Source organism: Elephas maximus, chromosome 7, assembly GCF_024166365.1.
Source record: "Elephas maximus indicus isolate mEleMax1 chromosome 7, mEleMax1 primary haplotype, whole genome shotgun sequence".
NCBI lineage: Eukaryota > Metazoa > Chordata > Mammalia > Proboscidea > Elephantidae > Elephas > Elephas maximus.
Genome location: NC_064825.1, coordinates 19,212,167 through 19,231,694, shown reverse-complemented (window position 1 = coordinate 19,231,694; position 19,528 = coordinate 19,212,167). Strand labels below are relative to the sequence as shown.

At 38.2% G+C, this 19,528-nt stretch overlaps 1 protein-coding gene across 1 annotated transcript in view; it reads right to left on the bottom strand.

Annotated features, from left to right (window-relative positions):
* The window catches only part of TRPC6 (transient receptor potential cation channel subfamily C member 6), a 154,116-nt gene that overhangs the window by 36,120 nt on the left and 98,468 nt on the right, over positions 1-19,528 (bottom strand). The window contains exons 3-4 of the mRNA XM_049889502.1: positions 14,680-14,865; positions 12,233-12,397 (exon numbers count right to left, since the gene is read on the bottom strand). Coding sequence (XP_049745459.1) covers positions 12,233-12,397; positions 14,680-14,865 — 351 coding nt within the window. The remainder of the gene's footprint in view (positions 1-12,232; positions 12,398-14,679; positions 14,866-19,528) is intronic.

The window sequence follows — 19,528 nt, the reverse complement described above, 5'->3', positions numbered from 1 at the left end:
AAACAAATGGGAGACAAAGTAGGTTTGATTTCTGATTTTTTTCCCTATTGTTCTCAGCTGTTTTTCTTTTTAAATACAAAAAAATTAAAAGATTAACATTAACATATCTTTAATTTCTTTTTCCATAGTGTATTCAACATACACAATTATAATTCTATAATGTTTTCTATATGATTTATTTTAACCATGTATTAGAGAAAAGAAAAATATATTGCAAGAGTCAGTATCTTCCTCATGGGAAAAGTTAGTATTATAAATCTTAAAAAAAAAATTTGTTAAAATTTTCTTTTTTTTTCGCCTGTTGCAGGAAAACTGACATTGGTGGCAAGGGCTGTGAGTTGTGAAATCCATGGAAAATTTATTTATGGCTGGCTTGGAGCAATGGGCTCAGACATAGCAATGATGGTGAGGATGGCACAGATCTGGACAGTGTTTCGTTCTGTTGTACATGGGGCCGCTATGAGTTGGAACTGACTTGACAGCAGCTAACAACAACAAAAACACTGTTCCAGAAAGAATAAGAGGCAGCCTTCAAGGGCGCACAAAATATAAAAGAGGATAAATTAAAGTAGGAGCCATAAAAGTAAAATAAAATGAAGTTGAGAATAAAGCTGAGCACATTAGAATGAGCCACAAGACTGGTAGCTCTGGAACTTGAGTCTAGCTATCCAGAACACAACCAAAGTCAACAATGTTCACTATTTAGGGTAGGGTGTCTTATCTGTGCTTCACTCTTGACCTGGCTTACCTTCCTTCTCCACTGAGCTATTAGCCCTTATGTAATTTTACTCCACCTTTATTTTATTCCAAAGGTTGAGAGGAGAATCAAACCAAGCATTTTTCTGCTTATTAAAACTTCCAGTTTTTGTTTTTTTTTTAACAAAAAGGAAACAAACGAAAGTTGGTTAGCAGGAAACTAAGGTGGTGTGTTTTGATCATCGTGTCTTTTATTTCTCATTACAAATAATTGAAAGTTGTGTTTCTCTTTAATTTTCTTCTCAAAGAGTAATACTAAGGGAGATTTTGACACCTCTCAGTGGATTTTAGGAACTGAAATGAGTTATCCATTTCAGTAAAGTATGTCATATATTTGTTCCAGGTTGTAAACCCCTAAAAAACCCATTGCCGTCGAGTTGATTCCAACTCATAGTTACCATACAGGATAGAGTAGAACTACCCCAGAGAGTTTCCAAGGAGCACCTGGTGGATTCGAACCGCCAAACTTTTGATCAGCAGCCACGGCCCTTAGCCACTATGCCACCAGGGTTTCCGCAGATTTCCGAAAAATAACTGTAAAAGGGATAACTTAACAGGTTATCGGTGACAAAATACCTATTTGCCCAGCACCATGTAAAAATGGAAAAGGGTGAGCCTACCAGGAGTCCCTAGTAGGAGCAGACGATTAATGCACTCAGCTGCTAACTGAAAGGTTGGAAGTTCACGTCCACCCCGAGGTACCTCGGAAGAAAGGCCTGCTGATCTGCTAATGAGCCACAGAAACTCTTCCGGAGTACAGTTCTATTCTGACATGCACAGGGTTACCATGAGTTGGGGTCAATTCAATCGTAGCTGGTTAACTGTTTAGCTTAAAGTAAAATGATTTACGATCACAGTATGGCCTCTTTTTATTGAAATGAACATAAAATAATTGATATTTTGGTTAATTGATATTTTGGTTAGAGTAGGGAAAAAAAAAGGACAAGTAAGGACAAAAAACTTTCTGAAAGGGGAAGAGAGCAAACTTGAGGAAAGAAGACCAAATTTAAACAGAAACAGTGACTCAGTCAAGATACATAAGCCTATAATTTGATCAGGGTTAGTTATTATGGGTGTATCGGAAAATTTAAAATATTTAAAACAGAATTTTAAATAAGAGCTTCAATTTAGCTTAAGCAATCTCTCACCCCACTACACACACACACAAAAACTAATTCTGTAACATGTAAATAATAATTATGTGCTTGCTAAAGGGGAAAATTGTGAAACAGATTTTATCACCAAGCTTCAAATGACAAATAATAGATTTTAGACATGAAAGGAAAAAAAAAAAAACCTTGACAGCATCCTTTTAATTTGATTATTTGCCTCAACGTTCGTAAATAAAGATGGGGAACAGATGCCAGAAAGAAAAACGGCCAGAGAAAAGAAATAGTGAAGGAAATCAAGTTAATTAGGATTCAATCAAAATTAAATAAACATGTAAATCTTTAATTTTGTAACTCTAAAGACTGCCAAAGAGTCTCTGTCAAAGCACCAGACACTCTGTAAGGCATTATGCTTTTGAACTCACTGGATATGGGAAAGGATGACTATTCAGTTTAGAAAAGATGTTATAATTTAACTGATCACAGAGTGATTAATGAGGATAATTCAAAACTTCCACCTTTTTAATTCAGCTTTAATCTCTGCAGACTCAGGAAATGTGAGTTGGAACCGTACAAAGAGACTACAAACACAGATATGGCCTATGTTCTAGTAAGAAAAATTCAGATTTTTTTTTTCTAAGTGAAATCTGTTATTCCCATGAAAAAGGAAGGAGAAAAAAAATTTTCTAGAGGAAAATCTGTGCTACACATTTCTATCCCTAGGGCATCCCACTATTTTCATTTTATTTTTGCTCATTTATATTTTATTTATATGAGGTACATTGTGGGTCTTACGATATTTTAAAGGAAAAATAAAATCGTGATGATGGATTTTAGCTCTTGTGAGAAAACCCCCAATTTCCAACACATCCTATCACCACCAACAGAAGTCATTCTGAGGTTTCCACTATGGAAAAGGTTTTCTATAGCATGGGCTACTTAGAAGGGTCCCTATATGGCTAAAGCACCAAATTCATGGATTAGTAATAAGAAGGTAACATGTTGGTAATGTGGTGTGTGTATCTGCACCCACGTGTTACAAATGTGTGAAAACAAGCCCCGTCCATATTTAAGAATGGCAAGTGATACAACTATTATTTCTACACAGCACACAAACAGGAGGTCCAGTAGCCACTTTAGCCACAAAACTTTAGAATTATTTCCGTCTGCCTAAGCAGACCCAGAAAGGTGGCTTCAAGAACATGAAGGTTAAGACTGTTGTCAATGTAGGACAGAAAAACTTTCATGCCTCTTAACAGATTGATGGGTCAACATTTCTCATGCTTGAAAAACTAGGTCCATACGAATGTACTATCTTCAGAAAACCCTGGAAGATAGATTTTCCTTTAAAAAAAAAAAAAAGGAGAGGCGGGGCCAAGATGGCGGACTAGGTAGACGCTACCTCGGATCCCTCTTGCAACAAAGACTCGGAAAAACAAGTGAATGGATCACATACATAACAATCTACGAACCCTGAACAACAAACACAGATTTAGAGAAGGAGAACGAACAAATACAGGGAAGCAGTGACTGTTTTCGGAGCCTGGAGCCAGCATCCCAGTCAGGTAACCTTGGCACCGGGCTTAGGTCTGGGCCCAGGGGAGCTGGACGCAAAATCTTATGACAGCGCAAACAAGGGGAGCAGCCCTACCCCCCTGAACTCACCCTGGGAGGGGGCCCAGCCAGTCCGCGGAGGTGGCACAGCGACGTGCCTGGCAGGACGAGAAGTCCCCGGGAGGCAGCGACTGATTTTGAGCCGGGAGTGCAGCGTCCCAGCAGGGGAACCTTGACGCTGGGCTTTGGACTGGCAGCGGAGGATCTGACCACGGCTTCAGTGGGCCAGACCCTCAGGGGCCATCTCCACACAGCCAGCACACATAGGCGACACGCTCCTCGGGAATCTCAGATAAAATAGTCATTCCAAGCAAGATAAGTAACTTTGGCTATATTCTGAAGTGCTACTCTCCTATTTCTCTGAACCCTCCCAAACCCCTCCCAGGCGGCTTCATTAACATTGGAATTTCCTGAGCCAGAGGGAGAACAGCTCCGGCTCTGCGGCAGCTTTTCCTAACCCATTCTTCCGGCCTGAGAGAAAGAACCACAAAAAACCCAGGGACCAAAAATTCATCCCTAATTGGACTAAAAACACAGAACCAGCTACAGCCAAGCATATATGATCCAAATCTCGGACTTTCATCCCTACAGGGAACAAGGTGGCGGTTATAATCCAAAGGCAGTTCTGATAGAGATCTGACTGCATTTTTTTTTTAGCAGATTTTTCTAGAAAAACAAGTTTCCCAGGTCTGATATCTCTGCTTATTCAACAGAGCCCTAACTGACCCACAGCAGGGAACTGAGGGCTGAAGCTCCCCCCAGACCACCTAGCCTCTTGCCTTAGGGGTCTAAGGAGGGTGACATCTACCAATCAGTAGAGGTACTTGCATTGGGGGCCTAAGGTACAGCTGCAGTGCCCTCCCACCAAGGTGCTATAGGAATAGAGACACACCTACTTCACTGACACTTGGGGGAAGCCTGTCAGCACCCTGCTCCCCCTGGAGGGTGAACCCCAGCTGCTAATAGAATCTGGTGCACACAACTATCACCACTACTTATCGAGGTGGATAGGTGTTAGGGTGCAGCACACACTTGATGACCCAAAATCAGATTCTACTCAAGAATAGTGAATAGACTCAGGCATATATATCTGGCAACAGCCCAAACCAGCTGGTAATAGCTCATAAGTAAGTCAAGGGCTACAACAAACAAGACAGCACAATCTAGTAGCCAATCCACGTATATTGAAAGAAAACAAAACAAGACAAGACTCAGTGAGCAATTATAAAATAAACCATTTTTTTTATATCTTAGTGATGGCTCGGAGACAGCAGTCGATATCAAACCACATAAAGAAGCAGACCATGACAGCTTCTACAACCCCCCAAACAAAAGAATCAAAATCTTTCCCAAATGAAGATACAATCCTGGAATTATCAGATACAGAATATAAAAAACTAATTTACAGAACGCTTCAAGACATCAGAAATGAAATTAGGCAAACTGCAGAAAAAGCCAAGGAACACACTGATAAAACTGTTGAAGAACTCAAAAAGATTATTCAAGAACATAGTGGAAAAATTAATAAGTTGCAAGAATCCATAGAGAGCATGTAGAAATCCAAAAGATTAACAATAAAATTACAGAATTAGACAACGCAATAGGAAGTCAGAGGAGCAGACTCGAGCAATTAGAATGCAAACTGGGACATCTGGAGGACCAGGGAATTAACACCAACATAGCTGAAAAAAAATCAGATAAAAGAATTTTAAAAAATGAAGAAACTCTAAGAATGATGTGGGACTCTATCAAGAAGGATAACTTGTGTGTGATTGGAGTCCCAGAACAGGGAGGGAAGACATAAAACACAGAGAAAATAGTTGAAGATCTGCTGACAGAAAACTTCCCAGACATCATGAAAGACGAAAGGATATCTATCCAAGATGCTCATCGAACCCCATTTAAGATTGATCCAAAAAGAAAAACACCAAGACATATTATCATCAAACTTGCCAAAACCAAAGATAAAGAGAAAATTTTAAAAGCAGCCAGGGAGAAAAGAAAGGTCTCCTTCAAGGGAAAATCAATAAGAATAAGTTCAGACCACTCAGCAGAAACCATGCAGGCAAGAAGGCAATGGGATGACATATACAGAGCACTGAAGAAGAAAAACTGCCAGCCAAGGATCATATATCCAGCAAAACTCTCTCTCTGAAATATGAAGGCAAAATTAAGATATTTACAGATAAACACAAGTTAGAGAATTTGCAAAAACCAAACCAAAGCTACAAGAAATACTAAAGGATATCGTTTGGTCAGAAAACCAATAATATCAGATACCAGCACAACACAAGGTCACAAAACAGAACATCCTGATATTAACTCAAATAGGGAAATCACAAAAACAAATTAAGATTAATTAAAAAAAAAATGCTCATAACAGGGAATCATTGAAGTCAATATGTAAAAGATCACAATAATCAAAAAGAGGGACTAAATACAGGTGGCATAGAACTGTCATATGGAGAGTGATACAAGGCGATATAGAACAATACAAGTTAGGTTTTTACTTAGAAAAATAGGGGTAAATATTAAGGTAACCACAAAGAGGTATAACAACTCCAGAACTCAAGATAAAAGCCAAGAAAAACGTAACGACTCAACAAACATAATGTCAAACAATACGAAAATGAGGATCTCACAATTTACTAAGAAAAACGTCTCAGTACAAAAAAGTAAGTGGAAAAATGAAATTGTCAACAACACACATAAAAAGGCATCAAAAAGACAGCACTAAACATTTATCTATAATTACGCTGAATGTAAATGGACTAAATGCACCAATAAAGAGACAGAGAGTCTCGGACTGGATAAAGAAACACGATCCATCTATATGCTGCCTACAAGAGACACACCTTAGACTTAGAGACACAAACAAACTAAAACTCAAAAGATGGAAAAAAATATATCAAGCAAACAATAAGCAAAAAAGAAGAGGAGAAGCAATATTAATTTCTGACAAAATAGACTTTAGACTTAAATCCACCACAAAGGATAAAGAAGGACACTATATAATGATAAAAGGGACAATTGATCAGGAAGACATAACCATATTAAATATTTATGCACCCAATGACAGGGCTGCAAGATACGTAAATCAAATTTTAACAGAGCTGAAAAGTGAGATAGACACCTCCACAATTATAGTAGGAGACTTCAACACACCACTTTCGGAGAAGGACAGGACATCCAGTAAGAAGCTCAATAGAGACACGGAAGACCTACTTACAACAATCAACCAACTCGACCTCATTGACTTATACAGAACTCTCCACCCAACTGCTGCAAAATATACTTTTTTGTCTAGCGCACATGGAACATTCTCTAGAATAGACCACATATTAGGTAATAAAACAAAGCTTTGCAGAATCCAAAACATTGAAATATTACAAAGCATCTTCTCAGACCACAAGGCAATAAAACTAGAAATCAATAACAGAAAAACTAGGGAAAAGAAATCAAATACTTGGAAACTGAACAATACCCTCCTGAAAAAAGACTGGGTTATAGAAGACATCAAGGAGGGAATAAGGAAATTCATAGAATGTGACGAGAATGAAAATACTTCCTATCAAAACCTCTGGGACACAGCAAAAGCAGTGCTCAGAGGCCAATTTATATCGATAAATGCACACATACAAAAAGAAGAAAGAGCCAAAATCAGAGAACTGTCCCTACAACTTCAACAAATAGAAAGTGAGCAACAAAAGAATCCATCAGGCACCAGAAGAAAAAAAATAATAAAAATTAGAGCTGAACTAAATGAGTTAGAGAACAGAAAAACAATTGAAAGAATTAACAAAGCCAAAAGCTGGTTCTTTGAAAAAATTAACAAAATTGATAAACCATTGGCTACACTGACTAAAGAAAAACAGGAAAGGAAACAAATAACCCGAATAAGAAATGAGAAGGGCCACATCGCAACAGACCCAACTGAAATTAAAAGAATCATATCAGATTATTACGAAAAATTGTACTCTAACAAATTTGCAAACCTACAAGAAATGGATGAATTCCTGGAAAAACACTACCTACCTAAACTAACACATTCAGAAGTAGAACAACTAAATAGACCCATAACAAAAAAAGAGATTGAAACGGTAATCAAAAAACTCCCAACAAAAAAAGCCCTGGCCCGGATGGCTTCACTGCAAAGTTCTACCAAACTTTCAGAGAAGACTTAACACCACTACTACTAAAGGTATTTCAAAGCATACAAAATGATGGAATACTACCCAGCTCATTTTATGAAGCCACCATCTCCCTGATACCAAAACCAGGTAAAGACATTACAAAAAAAGAAAATTACAGACCTATATCCCTCATGAACACAGATGCAAAAATCCTCAACAAAATTCTAGCCAATAGAATTCAACAACATATCAAAAAAATAATTCACCCCGACCAAGTGGGATTTATACCAGGTATGCAAGGCTGGTTTAATATTAGAAAAACCATTAATGTAATCCACCACATAAATAAAACAAAAGACAAAAACTACATGATCTTATCAATTGATGCAGAAAACGCATTTGACAAAGTCCAACACCCATTTATGATAAAAACTGTCACCAAAATAGGAATGGAAGGAAAATTCCTCAACATAATAAAGGGCATCTATGCAAAGCCAACAGCCAACATCACTCTAAATGGAGAGAACCTGAAAGCATTTCCCTTGAGAACGGGAACCAGACAAGGATGCCCTTTATCACCGCTCTTATTCATCATTGTGCTCGAAGTCCTAGCCAGAGCAATTAGGCTAGACAAAGAAATAAAGGGCATCTGGATTGGCAAGGAGGAAGTAAAATTATCTCTATTTGCAGATGACATGATCTTATACACAGAAAACCCTAAGGAATCCTCCAGAAAACTACTGAAACAGAAGAGTTTGGCAGAGTCTCAGGTTATAAGATAAACATACAAAAATCACTTGGATTCCTCTACATCAACAAAAAGAACATCAAAGAGGAAATAACCAAATCAATACCATTCACAGTAGCCCCCAAGAAGATAAAATACTTAGGAATAAATCTTACCAAGGATGTAAAAGACCTATACAAAGAAAACTACAAAGCTCTACTACAAGAAATTCAAAAGGACATACTCAAGTGGAAAAACATACCTTGCTCATGGATAGGAAGACTTAACATAGTAAAAATGTCTATTCTACCAAAAGCCATCTATACATACAATGCACTTCCGATCCAAATTCCAATGTCATTTTTTAAGGTGATAGAGAAACAAATCACCAACTTCATATGGAAGGGAAAGAAGCCTCGGATAAGCAAAGCATTACTGAAAAAGAAGAAGAAAGTGGCAGGCCTCACTCTACCTGATTTCAGAACCTATTATGCAGCCACAGTAGTCAAAACAGCCTGGTATTGGTACAACAACAGGCACATAGACCAGTGGAACAGAATTGAGAACCCAGATATAAATCCATCCACGTATGAGCAGCTGATATTTGACAAAGGACCAGTGCCAGTTAATTGGGGAAAAGATAGTCTTTTTAACAAATGGTGCTGGCATAACTGGATATCCATTTGCAAAAAAATGAAACAGGACCCATACTTCACACCAAGCACAAAAACTAACTCCAAGTGGATCAAAGACCTAAACATAAAGACTAAAACGATAAAGATCATGGAACAAAAAATAGGGACAACCCTAGGAGCCCTAATACAAGGCATAAACAGAATACAAAACATTACCAAAAATGATGAAGAGAAACCAGATAACTGGGAGCTCCTAAAAATCAAACACCTATGCTCATCTAAAGACTTCACCAAAAGAGTAAAAAGACCACCTACAGACTGGGAAAGAATTTTCAGCTATGACATCTCCGACCAGCGCCTGATCTCTAAAATCTAGATGATTCTGTCAAAACTCAACCACAAAAAGACAAACAACCCAATCAAGAAGTGGGCAAAGGGTATGAACACACACTTCACTAAAGAAGATATTCAGGCAGCTAACAGATAGATGAGAAAATGCTCTCGATCATTAGCCATTAGAGAAATGCAAATTAAAACCACGATGAGATTCCATCTCACTCCAACAAGGCTGGCATTAATCCAAAAAACACAAAATAATCAAAGTTGGAGAGGCTGCGGAGAGATTGGAACTCTTATACACTGCTGGTGGGAATGTAAAATGGTACAACCACTTTGGAAATCTATCTGGCGTTATCTTAAACAGTTAGAAATAGAAATACCATACAACCCAGAAATCCCACTCCTCGGAATATACCCTAGAGAAATAAGAGCCTTCACACAAACAGATATATGCACACCCATGTTTATTGCAGCTCTGTTTACAATAGCAAAAAGCTGGAAGCAACCAAGGTGTCCATCAACAGATGAATGGGTAAATAAATTGTGGTATATTCACACAATGGAATACTACGCATCGATAAAGAACAGTGACGAATCTGTGAAACATTTCATAACATGGAGGAACCTGGAAGGCATTATGCTGAGCGCAATTAGTCAGAGGCAAAAGGACAAATATTGTATAAGACCACTATTATAAGATCTTGAGAAATAGTATAAACTGAGAACACATACTTTTGTGGTTACGAGAGGGGGAAGGAGGGAGGGTGGGAGAGGGTTTTTTACTGATTAATTAGTAGATAAGAACTGCTTTAGGTGAAGGGAAGGACAACACTCAATACACGGAAGGCCAGCTCAACTGGACTGGACCAAAAGCAAAGAAGTTTCCGGGATAAACTGAATGCTTCAAAGGTCAGTGGAGCAAGGGCGGGGGTCTGGGGACCATGGTTTAAGGGGACTTCTAAGTCAATTGGCAAAATAATTCTATTATGAAAACATTCTGCATCCCACTTTGAAATGTGGCGTCTGGGGTCTTAAATGCTAACAAGCGGCCATCTAAGATGCATCAATTGGTCTCAACCCACCTGGATCAAAGGAGAATGAAGAACACCAAGGTCACACGACAACTAAGAGCCCAAGAGACAGAAAGGGCCACATGAACCAGAGACCTACATCATCCTGAGACCAGAAGAACTAGATGGTGCCCGGCCACAATCGATGACTGCCCCGACAGGGAGCACAACAGAGAACCCCTGAGGGAGCAGGAGATCAGTGGGATACAGACCCCAAATTCTCATAAAAAGACCATACTTAATGGTCTGACTGAGACTAGAGGAATCCCGGCGGTCATGGTCCCCAAACCTTCTGTTGGCCCAGGACAGGAACCATCCCCGAAGACAACTCATCAGACATGAAAGGGACTGGACAGAGGGTAGGAGAGAGATGCTGATGAAGAGTGAGCTAATTATATCAGGTGGACACTTGAGACTGTGTTGGCATCTCCTGTCTGGAGGGGGGATGGGAGGATAGAGAGAGTTGGAAGCTGGCAAAATTGTCATGAAAGGAGAGACTGGAAGGGCTGACTCATTAGGGGGAGAGCAAGTGGGAGTACAGAGTAAGAGGTATATAAACTTATATGTGACAGTCTGACTTGATTTGTAAACGTTCACTTGCAGCGCAATAAAAGTTAATAAAAAAAAAAAAAAGTTACCTTTGCTCTCAGGCTCCAGTGTACTCTACCCCTAAAATATATATTCTTCACTAAAACAAACATTACATTAGCATTTAGATGAGTGTCCTTCATTTAACTTATGATTTTTTTTTTGGTCACATTAGCTCGAATAAATGCAAAATGAAAACTTGCATCTCAATTTTTTTCTGGAGAAGTATCTGCACAATGTATTATATAACCTCATTAAGATATATAAAAATATATGCATATATATGCCTAGAGAGAGGGTTAAAAGGAAATACACTGTCATGGATTGAACTGTGTCCCCCAAAATATCTAGCCCAGGTCATGATTCCCTTGTATGACTGTAGGATTGTCTACCATTTTATCTTCTGATGTGATTTCCCTGTGTGCTGTAAATCCTATCACTATGATGTAATAAGATGGACTAGTGGCAGTTATATTGATGAGACCTACAAAATTAGATAGTGTCTTAAGCCAATCTGTTTTGAGACATAAAAGAGAGAAGCAAGCTGAGAGACTTGGGAACCTCACACCACCAAGAAAGCAGAGCCGGGAGAAGAGTGCATCCTTTGGACCTGGGATTCCTTTGCTGAGATGCTTCCAGACCAAGGGAAGACTGATGACAAGGACCTTCCTCCAGAGCTGACAGAGAGAGAAAGCCTTCCCCTGGAGCTGGCACCTGAATTCAGACTTCTAGCCTACCGGACTGTGAGAGAGTAAACTTCTCTCTGTTAAAGCCATCCACTTGTGGTATTTCTGTTATAGCAGCACTTGGTGACGAAGACATACATCAACACAGTGAGGTTTTCTTTCACACATTAATAGTATGATTAATAGTATGAGTTTTCTCTTCTTTTCATTTTTTTCTCTCCTGTATTTTTCTTATAGCAAATATGTATTATTTTTATAATATTAAAATAATAAAAATTATTTAAACACAACTATGATTTCCCTGGGGACCCTGGTGGCATAGTGGTTAAGTGCTATGGCTGCTAACTAAAAGGTAGGCAGTTCAAATTCACCAGGCACTCCTTGTAAACTCTGTGGGGCGGTTCTACTCTGACTTATAGAGTCACTATGAGTCAGAATCAACTCGATGGCAATGGGTATGATTTCCCTGAAAATCTTATTTTGGAAATAGAATTTTCCCCTGCTTAACTGGTTCTGACATATACAACTAGCCATACTAACAGAAGAAGATGGTGGTTCAGGCTTTACAGACATACCTTGCTGCACGGGGCAAACCAGTAGATGAGAGCCAGGAAGGGCAGTCCGATGGCAACAGCGAGGACCACAAGAAACTTGACTGCCATGGTCTGCTGCCGTAAACCAGAAAGATTCTCATACCAGATGGACAGAAGCTGCTGTTGGCAGTTTGGATGAGCAACAAACTAGCAGGGAAATGACAAAACGTTTAACAGCTTGATTAAAGAAAGCTTCAACATAAACTACTTTTGTGTGTTTTAATATTTAGTTCTGTGATTTCCCGTGGAAAAAATATTGTTAGAATTGAAGAACAAACATAAAGCATCTAGTTAACAGGCATCAGGATGGCAGAAAGTTCTAAATACGTATTACATAATTTAGAAGATTTCAATTCATCAAACCTTCCCTCTGTGACTAATGGGCTTTCTTTCAAAGCAGAGAAGCACTTTTGAAATTTAACATTATAAGAAGATTTATCAATGTTTTACACAAGTGCTTTTATGGTTATATATTATTTTCCCATCTAGAAGACATAATGTAAAATTCCTGCTAGCCAAAACGTCTAAATACTACATTTTTAATACATTACCTTTCCTTCACTGACCTAAAGTGCTATACTGTTTTATATTATATTTGCATACATATTACAATATTATATTATTATTATAGAATAGCCTGTCTTGGAAGAAGTACAGCCAAAGTGCTCCTTGGAAGCAAGGATGGCGAGTCTTCATCACACTTACTTTGGACATGTTATCAGGAGTGATCAGTCCCTGCAGAAGGACATTATGCTTGGTGAGGTAGAAGGTCAGCAAAAAAAAAAAAAAAGGAAGACCCTCAATGAGACGGATTGACACAGTGGCTGCAACAATGGGCTCAAACATAGAAATGATTGCAAAGATGGTGCAGGACCGGGCAGCGTTTCATTCTGTTGTACACAGGGTTGCTATGAGTTGGAAGCGACTCGATGGCACCTAACAGCAACAACAAAGGATCTGTTTCTGGACTGCCTATTCTGTTTCACTGATCTCTTTTTGTTCCTGTGCCACAAATGCTTTCAATTAAAAATCTTTATAATAAACTTTCAAGTCTTTACCACTTTTTATTTTCATGAGTGAAATTTTGATTTTTTTCATATACTTATTTTTTGTAAATAAACTTTGCACATTAGACAGGGCCAAGTTATTTAATATACAAAAAACAATATCCAAAATAAAACGTGGAAAATAATATTAAAAGATAGATTATATAAAGAAATTACAACTGCGTCTTAATGATGCTTAACCTCTAAGACAATTAAAACAAGACACAATTTTTATCTTCTGAAAACGGTGAAGACTAAAGAGTTGGATAATACCCATTGTGGGTGGGGGAAATAAGCCCTCTCATACACTGTTGGTGTACGTGCGAACTGGCATGCCTTTTTAAAAAGGATATTTAGCAAATGTATAGCAAAAAAAAATTGATGCGGTAATTCTACATCTAGAAATCTGCCTAAAAATAAATTCATGAAAGTAAGCAAGCTATATAAACAAGGCTGTCTACTGCAGTATCTTGTAATAACTAAAATCTAAAGAAAATAATAAATATCCATAAATAATTGATTAAATGAATATAATGATATAACACTGTTGTTGTTGATACTTGAGTCAATTCTGACTCACATCAACCCCATGTGTTACAGAGTAGAACTGCTCCATAGGATTTTCTTGGCTACAATTTTAACAGAAGCAGATTGACAGGACTTTTCTTCCGTGGTACCTAGTGCAGTCTTTGAAAAGATAAAATGGATGCTGCTGACTGACATTTGAAGATGTCTCAGAGATAAATTTGTGGAGATAAACATGATGGCATTTAACTATTCCCCATTAGAAACTGGGGAGATAAAAAGGGCGCATTACTGCAATGTTTGAAAATTTACCCTACGCATGTTTTATTTTTATTATAAAAACTAGCTTTTAAGAACTTTTTTTAAAATAATATCTTACATAATTTAAGAAAGCAGCCAAGTGGAGGCACTACATGGAAAGGAAAGTTAAAAGTATCCCACAGATACAGTTGGTAGGGATTAAAATGCACTAGAGAAGGCACTGAAGGATTTGGCCCCAAATTGGACTATATAAAAAAAACGAGAAAATGGAGTTGAGACTTAAATAATGATGTTCCCATCATATAACAAATGCTTTCTAATTTGGAGACACAAAGTTACTGTTATGTCATTACTTAAGTCAAGGAAACTGGCAATCACTGCAGTGTTCTGTATAAACAAGTCTACATGTTAAAGAATGATATTTATTGTAGGTTAAGTGCCTCATACTAGGCTCTTATGATGTGTTAGAGAAAATGCTGCTTAGCGTGACTATTAATTAGAAAAACCCAACTCAATCTAACTATATCAACACTTCATCCTTATTTAGCACCAATAAAAACTGAAATAATGTAAACTGGGCTCCATGCCTGACCTTACTTTTTTTACTTCATATTTAATGGCAAGTTTTAAACGGCTGAGGTTTGGACGGCCGTGATCTCCACCATTATGGCGCATCTCAACATCCCCATTCAGAATGGCCTCTACTTCTTCGGTATTTCTGCACAGATCAAGAAGTCCAACAACAAAATCTTTGCACTGCATTGACAGTTTTTTGTAGTCATTCTAGGGAGAGACAAAGCAAAACATAAGACAATAATGTAGAAGTAGTGAATTTTACTATGCTAGACAGCAGAATTTTTCAGTGACTTGAAAGTTCATATACTTCAAGAGAAAAAGTCTATTTTTAAGTTTTATTGGTTTTTTTTTTTAACATCTTTCTATTGCTGTTCTGCTGAGTGACCTCTGCAATTTTCTAGCACCATAAAGACTGTCTCCACACCTTAAGAAAGGAAATTTGCTTTAAGCATAATCTAAATTATGAAAATTTAGTGTGGTTGTGCCAAACTCACCTGTTGATTCAGAATAAATATAAAACAATTTTTCTCACAGCACAATCATAGTGGTTTTCATACCTCATCTCTTTTATGCTCCTAACTTCAGCTAGAAGCATAATATACATTTGATAGCTTTCTGGAAGACTTGGCGGGGGCTTGATAAGCTTGATAAACAACATTCAGAGAGGTATTGAGAAAAGCAAACGCATATCTATTTAACAATTAGTAATTAAGGAAATTTCTGTGCCAAGCAAAGGGTCAGGAAATAAGATGTAGATATAAAGTCTGCAAATTGAGATTCTTCTCTTTAGAGAAAAGAAAGTTTAATGAAAATGTTTCTTCTGCTGTCATTTATTGCTGATGACCGAAGGTCATGTTTGGAAGATTTACAGAGCGTAGGTCATATTCAAATACCAAAAATCTCATGTCATCCTTATATACAGCATCTATTTACATCTTTATTCATGTCTTTCTAATATTTCTTTCATGTTTATTTTCTTATCCTGGGATAAGACGATTTATAATACACTGTTAATCAAGGAAACCAATTAGCTAGTTTGGTATGTTACACGTGGTTTGTATTACCTCATTTAATCTTCACGATAATTTTGCTCACCTAGATTAAATAATGGGTCCCAAATCACACAGCCAGTCAGTATTAAAATAAGACTTGAAACCTGTATCCTTTTAGCTCCAAACCCTTTGCCTTTAAGAATTATGCAACTGTGTCTCTTCTTTGTAGAAAGCTTTTTTCTCTTTTGATCTTTGAATCAGTTGGGAGGGAAGCAGGGCAAATACTACTCCCATTTTGCACATGAAAAGACTAAGATCCCTTGAGGTCATACAGCTTCAGTCTAGAAAACCAAACCAGCTGCAGCGAAGTCTAAGCTGACTCCTGGCAACCCCATGTTAAGAGTCAGATCTTAAACCCAGCTGTGCAGATTCAGAGCTAGTTAGTTGCCTGAAGTTACCCGTGTGTTAGAGAGTGAAAAGCTCCCTTGGAAGGGCCAAGAGAGGAAGATGGAGAAATACGTGTGGCTCTGGGTGTTGGGCAACAATGCAATGTTTTGGGGGAGTCTGGGTATGTATAAACACCTACTTGGGCTTCTCTCTGTAAATGATGCCAAGTGAACTTTCAATATAGTTTAGTAACTGCTAAACAGGTTAGACTTTGCTAACTGGAGGCCCAAACAGATTTTATAGAAGTAAATTGATATAGCAAATTATGTCTTAGCTGAGAACGGCTCAAACTACTTTTAAACAGGTATTTGGTCAGAGAGCATAAGCAGGGTCACAAGGAAATAGCTTTACCTCTGTCCCCAGGGTCATGGGGACAAACTTTCAGATGTGGAAATGCACATGTTGTCCATAGGCAACATAGGGTAGTGGTTAGGAGCTCTGGCTTTCAGAGCTAGAAAAAAACCAAAAAAACAAACCCATTGCCGTTGAGTCATAGCGACCCTATAGGACAGGAGTAGAACTGCCCCATTGAGTTTCCAAGGAGCGCCTGGTGGATTCGAACTGCCAACTTTTTGGTCAGCAGCCGCAGCACCTAACCACTATACCACCAGGGTTTCCTTCAGAGCTAGAGAGAGCTGAAATCAAAGCCTAATTCTTCCAAATATCGATGGCACTGGGTTTTGGGTTTAAGCTTAAATAAGTTAAAATCACTCTGTGATGGAAGTGTTCTCATTTTTCTGATGGGAAAACTGAACCTTAGCGAGATTAAGTATTGAAGACAGCATACATGCAAGTACTTAGCATGGTGCCAAGCATACAGTGACCATTCAAAATAGCATAATTATTTTACTTTGGGCTGTTAATGACAAGATATGAAAGTAGGCTATTTCTCGAGAGCCCTAAGATACCAGGTAACACTGCACTGTTATAAAGACTTATCTAAATGAGTTCAAACTGACAACAGTTCATCGGAAGCACAGATGAGAACTTTAAGGAGCAGTGCAAATTAATGATGATACAACATATGAGTACAGATAGTGACAATGGGGACACATTGTGCAGTGTGTAACCAATGTCACTGGAGTGTACACATAGAAATTGTGAATGGATATATGTTTGGTTTGGATATTGCCATCAAAAAAAAATTCAATGTACCTGGTGTCTTCTCTTATATGTAGAGCTCAATTCTAGAATATCCTTTGTCCTTATAAAGACAACAAAATATTAGTCAAAATCAATGCTCTCGAATTCTAAGAAAGCTCAGGTAAAATCGGATACTGAAAAGGAGAGGACAAGCCTTCAAATGCGGAGAAACACTTCTGTAGAGAGGAAAGTGCACGCACTTTGTGCTATTTAGTACCTTGACCTTAAACACTATTTCTAACTCACTGTTAATTCTCAAGCAAAAATGTGCAACTAGAAAAAAAAGGAAAAAGAAAAAGCAAGAATACCATTCTGCTTTTTAGAAATGCACACACATTTCCACCTTAAACAAAAAAAAACCTATTGCTGTCGAGTAGGAATCCCTATTTCACATTCCCTCAAAATGAAATGGCCGTAGTCCTTTATTAACCAGAATGCAGCACTGTGGTTTCGGTTCTTTGAGAGGAAAAGTGAAGCTGGAGGACTGATTTAATTCTGAATCATGTCTTTGGGCCACACACCCACACCATACACGATTAAGTTAAAAGCAGGAGCTTGCTTACTAGCCTTTGAGGTGAAAAGTGATGACTGATCATGGACTAATAGAACTCTCCCTGCTAAAATGATCCTTTCAAAGGGCAATCTAAGTTGGAGTTTACATAGTAGAATAGATGTTAGGATCTGCAATTTTAACATCTGGCTCTTCTTTCCATGTAGGTAATGAAATTTACTTCATAAAAATTAAGAAAACTAAACCAAAACCAAAACCACTGCCATCTCATAGCAACCCTAGAGGACAGAGCAGGACCGCCCTATACGATTTCCAAGGAGTAGCTGGTAGATTTGAACTGCCTACCTTTTGGTTAGCAGCCGAGTTCTTAGCCACTATACCACGAGAGCTCCAAAAATTAACGGGGTAGCGAAAAATACACGCCTTGATTCTTAGTGATCAAAGGTATGGGCTCTGGAAAAGAGCAGACCTGGGTGGTTTGAAAGTAGGCTGCCACTTCCCAGTTACTTGACTTTGGGAGAATGACTTAATCCCTTTAAACCTCAAAATCCTTAAGTGTAAAATGGGTATAATACTAGTATCTGCTTCCTAGGGTTGCTGTGAAGATTAAATGAGATAATAAATACAAAGTCCCTGGCACAGGGTAGTGCAAAATCAATGGTAATTATTATTATTTTAATTATTTCACAAACAATATCCAGCTCTTCTCAATCCCTTGTCACAAAAGCTATGCTACAAAGGTCCGTTGGGATTCCTGGTTATCATCTTAAAATACATGAAAGTAAAACAATTATTCATCCATGCATTCTTTTAATAAATCTTCTATGCATCAGGTGTTATGATAGACACTGCAGTTTTACTATTATGGGAGTTTTGTAAAACAAGATGGTGTATTTGAAGAGTTAGGTAACTGCAGAATATTATTATCCACACAGTGGTAAATTAGCCAGCCATACTTCTTGAATTAAAGGTAACTCGGGGGGTTTTCTGCTCTTCAGGATAACTGTTACTAAATGGTGCATTAATCTGAGTTCCAGTTAGAGGCACTTATACAGCACCTACTATATAGGGTCACTATGAGTCAGAATTGACTCAATAGGAACAGGTTTTATAGGGCCTTGGTGGTGCAGTGGTTAAGAGCTTAGGCTGCTAACCAAAAGGTCAGCAGTTTGAATCCATCAGCCACTCCTTGGAAGCCCTATAGGACAGTTCTACTCTGCCCTATAGGGTCACTATGAGTTGGAATTGACTCGAGGGCGACAGGTTTGGTTTTGGTTTTACTATGTGGAGCTGTGAGGGACCTAAAAAAGTTGATCAGACACTCTTTCATAAAAAAGGTGAAGAGAAATGGGGTACAATTTCAAAACAAATATTAAAGAAAAACATTTTTCTAGCTATGTCAGATGCTATTGACTTCCCTGTTGATTGTCACCATCAGCAGTGGCTGCTTATTTAACTTAATAAAGGGTTGCTAACCACCTTTTGGAAACCCTGGTGGTGTAGTGTTAAGTGCCACAACCACTGACCAAAAGGTCAGCAGTTCAAATCCACCAGGTGCTCTCTGGAAACCCAATGGGGAAGTTCTACTTTGTCCATAGGGTCGCTATGAGTCAAAATTGACTCGATGGCAACAGGTTTGGTTTTTTTTGGAACCAGCTTTTATTCTTCCCTTAGCACAGGAATTTTCAGGCCTCACAGGAAAGTAGCAGTGAAAGTAAACAGGCGGCTTCACAGGGTGCACTTCACTTCCCGCCCAAGGAGCCCTGGTGGCACACTG